An 8,559-nucleotide genomic window follows, 5' to 3' on the forward strand; every position below is an offset into this window, starting at 1 on the left:
ACTGCGTACAGCACTTCCGCTCTCTCTTCAGCCTTCAAAATAAGAGCTCAAGGCATACACTGTGGCAACAGCTTATAACAGGAACTTAAAATCACTAACAGGCTGAGTCCAGAAAAATAGGTTACATAGTATTTAATAACCGCGCCCGGCTTCACCTTTAAAACAGAAACTTTTCGTGTTTAAAAAAAAAAGGAAAAGATTACAGGTCTTAACAACTAAAACCATCAATTGAGTCACATTTACACATACAAATAAAAAGTGGGCTACATTCTCTAAAAAATAATAATGTAAACACTCGTTTCGCTTCCCACTTCACCTGCTATATTCAGTCAATAAACTTTGTCTTGTCCGTATATTGTTTAAAAACGTACTTCGACACTTTACTCCATTTCCCATAAGCCATAGCGCAGCACCGGAAGTCGATACGTGTTCAGTCTGTGACGGATCAGGAAGCGCGTTGAGGATTAAGCTAACAATACTTTAGCAAACAAGAAGAGGAGTTGGTGCTTTCTCCTGCGAGGGAGTTTAGCGAAACCAGTAAGGGCATCACAGAATAAACCAGTTTCTGTCTCCTTGCTGATGTAGTCGGTGCTGCACTATTTCCAGCTCTTCCTCGAAGACTACAAGCGAGACTGGCTTGGCCTGCTAAGCTAACCTTAGTAAACGAATGCAGTAGCTAGCAGTAAGCTAACTGTGTCTGTCTGTCTGTAAATAAGATATTATACTTGTCGACGGTGAATTTCGTTATTAGGTCTTGTGCTGGCAGCGGTGTGTTTTCCTGACCGGTTCTTGTTAGAATGTATGGTAAGGTAGAGTAGAAGCAAAGCGTACTGTCACAGTGTTGTCATTTGTGTGTTCATACTGTGTATTTATTTCGATCAGCTATATTTTTAATTGGCATTTAAGTGAAATTGCAAACTCGAATCAATGATAGCAAGTCAACTGGTGTCCCAAAGAACACAGCTAACACCAATCTGCATGTGATTTTATATTATATATGACCTCATTTATTGTAGTAACGTCGCTATGGAAAAAGTGCTTCCAAATACATTAATATGTGTGACTACTCGCCACTATACACAAGTTAAATTTTGCAGCCGACCCAACCGCTGTCTCCTGTTTATCTGAAATGTTCATTATTTCCCGAGAATATCAACGCAGGCACTAAAAAGCTGTGCATCTGAGTTTATTGTAACTTTCCTATGCTAAACTGAAGTGTTATATTCAATATACATCTGTATCATAGGACTATCTGAATTTCTCTTCCTCTCATCTCTTCCCCTTCTCACCTCCCATCTCCTGTTTTAAATCTGTCTCCAGCACCATGTTGCCGACCACCTCACCGCAGGGTAATGGTGCCCTCGGTTCCAGGGACGCAGCACGTCACACGGCAGGTGCCAAGCGCTACAAGTACCTGCGGCGGTTGCTCCATTTCAGACAGATGGACTTTGAGTTTGCTCTTTGGCAAATGCTTTACCTGTTTACCTCACCACAGAGGGTCTACCGCAACTTCCACTACAGGAAACAGACCAAGGACCAGTGGGCCAGAGATGATCCTGCTTTCTTGGTGCTGCTCAGTATCTGGCTATGTGGCAAGTCTATACCCGTATCCTCCTTATACATTTTATCTTTTTCTGTTGTCTTCATCAATCTGGCCAATTGTTTGTAAAGCCCAAAACTGATTTCGATTTCACAAGTTTGTTATATTTTATTTTTTCTTCCCTGCTTTACGTTTAGCTATTCACCCCCCCCCCCCGCCTCAATTTTTATGTTCTTGTTTTAAGGGCATACACTCATTTATTAAACTCTGTGTGTGTGTGTGTGTGTGTGTGTGTGTGTGTGTGTGTGTGTGTGTGTGTGTGTGTGTGTGTGCGTGCGTGCGTGCGCGTGCAGTGTCGACAGTGGGCTTCGGCCTGGTCCTGGACATGGGCTTTGTGGAAACTCTCAAGCTGCTCCTCTGGGTGGTATTCATTGACTGTATTGGAGTTGGCTTGCTCATATCCACCCTCATGTGGTGAGTACCTGAATAACATCCAGGATTTGTTGGTACTAGACAGTATACAGCCATGGATTTATATTACATTATCATCATCATTTTTCTTCAGTCACAAATTAATTGATTATCAAAGCCTGTAACTAACTGGAATCGCACTCATCTCCCTCCATTGCAGTGTTGGAACATTTCTGTGTGATTCATATCTAGCAGCTACATCTGGCTGACTAGATGACCCGTAACCCTCACTATACTATCTAAAATGCTTTACACAAAGCATCAGATAAAGAAGCGTCAAAGTACACACCCATAAATGAGTCTAGCCTTGAACTTGAAAAAGCAGTCAAGCTGTTAATGAACAGAAAATTAGATAAAATGTAAAACTCAATACAAAAAGATAGACTGATCTGGGCCTTCGACTGAAGGATTCCATCACTCTTGCTGTCTTTTTCAGGGTGATCACAAACAAGTACCTGATGAAACACCCCAGTAAAGATTACGATGTAGAGTGGGGCTATGCATTCGATGTTCACCTCAATGCTTTCTACCCCCTCCTAGTCATCCTACACTTCCTACAGCTCTTCTTCATCAACCGTGAGTGGTACACTGTGTGTGTGTGTGTGTGTGTGTGTGTGTGTGTGTGTGTGTGTGTGTGTGTGTGTGTGTGTGTGTGTGTGTGTGTGTGTGTGTTGAAAATCTATTATGTGTTAACATTACAATGTCTGTTGGTGTATATTTGCATATAAGAATTTGGATCTCTAATTGTGTAGAAATTAGTGCAGAACTTAAGTATATTCAAATATTTCCATTTGACATATTTTAGTAAACTTCAAGTTTGGATTCTGTGTGTTTGCCATAGCTGTCATGTTGATAAACCCACATAACAGTTCAAACCTAGATTCTATCTTGCTGCTTACAATTCTTATTTTGCGATGTTTTGCAGATATTGTGGTGATAAACTCGGATTGGTTCCTGGGTTACTTTGTAGGAAACAGTCTGTGGCTGATAGCCATTGGTTACTATCTCTACATCACCTTTTTGGGCTATAATGGTGAGTTCTCAACCTACTGAATTAATATTGTAACAGACAGGGAAGGAGGCCTCATTCACGTCAATGAATAAAATTGATGTTGACAGCGCTCAAAATGCTAGACGACACCAGTAGCATCACAAGAACTCTGGCTTGCAAGTTTAGCGCTAAACTGCCGTAGTTCAAAAAACTTTATCCTGTCGATGAGACACCTGTTACAAAAGGGAGTGAAAATGGCGTAATCATATCCAGATCTCTTATCAGCATTGCTGTATAACTTGTATGAAATAATCACCACTAACCATATGAATTGGTTAAGATAGATCGCAAAAGAAACATGAGTCATATATATATATATATATATATATATATATATATATATCCATGCAGCATGCATAACAATACACGCTGATGAGTTGATTACTCATTGCCATCTCACATACAGAATTAAATATTATTTGAAGTTACAATACAAAGACTGTCCTCTTTGTGTAATTATCAATATATATTGATGCATAATAATTTCAGTGGTGTTTGAGCTCTTCAGATCTCAGAGGTCCTTTTGAAATGAAACAGGTTGCCAGTGCTGCTGTGTCATCTCCTTCACAACTGCCAAAATAATTCAAAACATGGCTGAACCTATCGTTTTGAACATGCTAGCGTAGGTCTTTTACAAGTGTTGTCTACCATAAGTGTTTATCTGCCACAACAATTTGGCTTCACATTTGATGTAACATGAGGAAGAAGTCAAACTTTTGGGGGTCACATCATTTCCCCCAGGAATGTCCTACCTGAGGGATAACATTCATATGAGCAACTAACTACAAAAGCATTTATGATTTGAACATTAGTATGGCATTTGCTACACTATAAAATAAAGTATCAAAAATTACAGTTATTTGCATGTAAATGACATGTGCATTTTCAGAATTGCACTTTTAAAGTTTGTGCGCATCAAAACAGCGAAGTGAAGTTTTTGAGAATTAAACTGATACCCAGCTCTTGGTTGTAGTTCACATCTTATGGTAGCAAGGTTCCATGAAAACGAGAGAAGAATGAGATCAGTGTCTTGTGGTGTTGTATCATCTGATCACGGCTGACATCCTTGATCAGGTAAATAAAACATTTTGCCTCTGTTGTTCCTGGTTCTACACAGTGCTGCCCTTCCTGAAGAACACAGTGGTGCTGCTCTACCCCTTCGCACTCCTCGCACTCATCTACATCCTCTCCATCTTTCTCGGGTGGAACTTCACACAGGGACTCTGCTGGTTCTACAAGTACAGAGTCCAGTAGACGTGCAGGGGAGACTCGGATTGACTCCTGGCGTACCCGAAATCAACTCTCAACCGAATCCCGAATGACTTCCAAGTCCAGTTTCCAGCTGGCTTGTCAGTCAACATCTGGTTGATTAGCAGTTGAATCCTGGTTGGTTTTCAGTAAACCAGGACACCGGAGGACTCTGAATTGATTCTCGGGAGGCGCCTGGTTCACCTGCATTGACTGTGTTACTGGTTTGCCGTGGATTGATGCCCCACTGACTTTTAATTGACTTTCAGTTGAATCCTGGTTGGCTCTTTTGTTGAGCTGGAGCTGGCAACTCGAGAGGGCACTATTTTGTTTTTGAAGAGATGTGCAAAAAAGGGGACTTATGCAGATACAGCTTTTATTGTTGTTCTTTTGTATGGTTTGTAAATAATATCCAGCTGGTGGTGAAATACACTTCATAGATTGTTTTGGAAAAGAAGAGGCTTGGTGTTGTTTTGTTTCTTAATAAAAAGACTGAAAATACTGTAAATCCTGCTCATTGAAGAAAAGAGTTTGGGATGAAAAAGAGGAGAAAGTGGTTTGAAGACGAACGTAGCTTTCCTTGGTGATAGTTATTTCTCTTTAAGTGTACATTCCAAAGCACTTTCAATAAAAAGAAAGATTTTAACTTAAGTTGGTTTTGCTTCTGAATGAACTATCTCTGTAGAGAAGTGGTACTCGGTCATGTACCAGTAATAGCTGTGTGTATGCAGGTTGGTCTCCTTTACCAAACACTCTACAGGCTGATTTCATTCATGATTACCCCCATCTGGTTGCAGGCGTACCAATTATTGAAATGCGTTGGTGTTGCTCTGTTGGGTTCGAAAGAAAACGGCATACACATGGCTCTCCATGGGACACTGTGGAATACCACTGCTACATAATGTGAGAAAGGGGACGAATGGCTTAAATCCAAGCTGCCAGCAGTGGCTGCATTGCTTACACCTGCTCCAGGTTGTTTCTTGCTAAGATATTTCAAACACATCTTCTCGCTGAGGTCTTCTTCTTGGATCGCTGTCAGTTTGCATATTGGCCAGGGGTTGGCAATTAGATGGACCTTGATTTTCATGTTAATTGATATTTAATGCACTTACTTTATAAGGCAGCTGTGACTGGTGTGTTGTCCTTCAGCTTGTGTGTTTGGTAGTGTCCACGCCTAAGACCAAAGCTAGGTCACAGCGCACGATCAGGACAGTGAACAGGGTCATTGAATGGGACTAGAAGGATCCTGCAAAGGAAAACTTTATTTCATTACCAACCGGTCTTGGCTGTAGATAACTGCTTGGTAAATGACTATATTTCAGCCTTCTTGTTTTGCATGACTTTAGAGATGATTGACCCATTCTGATTTTTTCTTTGGATAGGTGTGCAGGGTGTACGTAGCAGGAAACGGAACAGATGTTCTTCAAGATGGTAATAACTTGTTTTATAAGTCTCCAGTAGTTTATCACACCATAAGCTACCACCAATATTTGTCAGACATTTATTGGATTGTCTTGGAAATAGTGAATTCATGCATGGGACAGAATATATTTATCATGTAACATGCACAAGATCACAGCTTGAAAAGTGTGATTAACGGCTTATTTTCACATTAAGAACTTAAAGAGCCCACAAACAACATCAAGAGAAAATTTCAAAAATCCCTTTGGCTTGACATTGTCAGCTTTTATGATTATACGGCGTAATTTGTTCGAAAAGCATAAAAAGAACAACAGCTTGAGACAACCCGACATTGTGTGTCATCACGCAAGGCACAGCTGAGCTCTGAGCAATGCTAATACATCTTCTTGTGAAAACATTTTCTCCCTCACACATCATGCAACATTTACTGCTTAAATGAATCCATAATATACAGGACTCATAAAATATTGACGTCATCTGGGCCCCTAGACCTAGAGTGTTTTAATGGTGCTTCATATTTTTAAAGAGAGGCTCCAACGCAAAACGACATTAAACTAGTTTGTCAGACCGTGTCAGACCGCATTAAGTCTCTCTCTGTGGCTCCCCAAAGCAATCGCTGACATGAACTGGTGGTGCACATCAGCTATTCCTCCACCCCTTCTCTGATTTGTAGACGTGCAAGGTTGGGCGTAGTAGATTTTCCAGCCGCTCCCCCCCTGAGGGCAAAGGGTGCGGAGACAAGGAAGCTGCTGAGAAGACTTCGCTAATTGGCTCTAGCAAAGGCTGCCGACAGACCACCGGAACACTTCCGGGTACCTTGACAACAGGACGCCAGGAGAGGGGGATAGAAAACCCAAGCCGCCAAGCCGCACTGTAGTAGATACGCAGCCCAGCCGTAGCTACGATGCCCAGAAGTTGCTGTGTGGTGGATTGTACTGTTAACAAGGAAAACAACCCAAATATTCGTTTTTTTTGTATTGCCTAAAAGGCAGAAGGAGGGAGAAAAACGATTGAAATGGCTCCAGGCGATCAGAAGGAAAGACAAGGATGGACAACTTTGGGATCCTGACAGCAAACATGTTTATGTCTGCGGTCTGCACTTCATCACTGGTAATGTTAGCTAGTTTAGCTAGTAGCTAATAATAGGTTACGTCTATTCTACATTTTATAATCACCAAAATGTCAAGAGCCGGTGGCTATATGGAATTCCACAGTTAGCTAAACCCGTCTGAATGGGATCACATTCTTCAAACCCATATGTATTTTTATCCATTAAAAATCATCAAATGGTCCCTCCCCCTGAATATTTGGTCACATGCTCAATTTTGTTTATCTTTCCTAGAAACAAGGGGTAACTACCCCGGTCTCCCTTACCCAGTTAAAATGCAAACATTGTTATCACATTATTATTGTCATCCTTATTGAGTAGTATATCATGCATCATTGTATGCAGTCATGTGTAATCCAGTAAAAAGTAATAATTGAATAAAATGCAAACATTTGTTGAAAATGTAGCCTAGTTCCTATGTCTTTTCCCCATGGCTGCTCTAGGTCATGATGTGCGATTTAATTTTTGCCTTTTATCATTTCAGGGTGTAATGCAAAGGACCCCATGCACCCGGACTACTGTCCCTTGAAAGGACACTGGCCACCGATACTGCGAATTTTTCGCAAATATCGGTTCTTGTCCGCAGCAGCCAACGTAGCGACATAGTTAGCCATTTAAACCGTGTTCAAACTTGCCGGCTTCTAGCCCCCTCTAGCGCCCCCCGCTCTAACGGTCGAACGCGGAAGTGCAGTGGTCTATTTGAGCCTGAATACACCGCGGAGGAGATAAATAAACACGTGAGTCGGCTCCTGCGGGGAAGAAGAAACCAACGTGGCGTAATGCCAACTGGGACGGGGAGCGTTTGCTGAAATGAACGGGACCAGTGCTACAGTACTGTCATCAGTGGAGCAAGAAATGGTAGGGGAAACACAGATAACTACACACCCTAGGTTTCAAGTCCACTTATGAAGGAATTTTTTTAAAGACATGTTTTTCTGATCCCCCCCAAATCAACTGGCGCCAGAGAGACAGACCTGCAGACCAGGAGAACTGTCTAATCAATAAAGTGGCATGGCTAAACTAGTAGCTAGTAGCCAATAGTCGCGAAATTCAGTTGAAGGCAACTGGGTTGTTATTTTTAGCAAACGGGTAAGGTTACCGTTGGTGAGGGAAGCGTCTTCAAGACTAACCTAGAAAGCTTAGTACAAGCTACAGTGTGTTTGAGCTGCTCACAAGCTGCCGCCGCCAATTAACCGCAACTTCTCCGAAGCGGATCCTGCCGCGCGCTTGTGCGTTCAAGTGCTATCGCATTTATAGAATACACGCGTTTCCTGCCAGGAGACACCACGTGAACATCCTGCTAAATCGGGAGCATGGAAGATGCTGAGTTGTGACATCAAAGTAATTGTCATGGCGGTCCACATCAGTGAACAGTCCCTGGACATTAAGAGATGTGACTAATGCGATAATACAAGCTAGAGCTAGATAATATGATGGATGAGCTACATCTACAAAAAGGCAAACGAAGAGTCACATCTTTATATCTACAATTAAGCAACGTCGTTCTATTCTTACGATATTTGATCCTAGCAGCCTTTTGGTACTAATCTTGGTGGTTTGACCTACTGCCGACTGCAGACAGAGGTGACTGCTCGATTTTAGTTCTTTTAGACTTAAGTGCTGCCTTTGACACAGTCGATCACAGTAGCCCCGTACATTGCTTGGAGACTTGGGTAGGCATCAAGGGCTCGGCTCTTAGTTTATTATCCTCATACCCCT

General features: G+C 41.9%; 1 protein-coding gene across 2 annotated transcripts; it reads left to right on the forward strand.

Moving 5' to 3' along the window:
• Positions 1 to 435: 435 nt before the first annotated feature.
• unc50 (unc-50 homolog (C. elegans)) lies at positions 436 to 4,961 on the forward strand. 2 transcript variants are annotated; one of them, XM_056301445.1, is made up of 6 exons: positions 436 to 537; positions 1,321 to 1,592; positions 1,894 to 2,014; positions 2,448 to 2,587; positions 2,937 to 3,044; positions 4,180 to 4,961. In XM_056301445.1, exons 2-6 carry the CDS (start codon positions 1,325 to 1,327, stop codon positions 4,314 to 4,316), a joined length of 774 nt encoding a protein of 257 aa, XP_056157420.1. In that variant the 5' UTR covers positions 436 to 537; positions 1,321 to 1,324; the 3' UTR covers positions 4,317 to 4,961. The 2 variants fall into 2 exon arrangements, with proteins under 2 accessions (XP_056157420.1, XP_056157422.1); XM_056301447.1 differs by having other exon boundaries at positions 458 to 682.
• The last annotated feature ends 3,598 nt before the right edge of the window (positions 4,962 to 8,559 follow it).

Source organism: Lampris incognitus, chromosome 21 (assembly GCF_029633865.1).
Source record: "Lampris incognitus isolate fLamInc1 chromosome 21, fLamInc1.hap2, whole genome shotgun sequence".
NCBI lineage: Eukaryota > Metazoa > Chordata > Actinopteri > Lampriformes > Lampridae > Lampris > Lampris incognitus.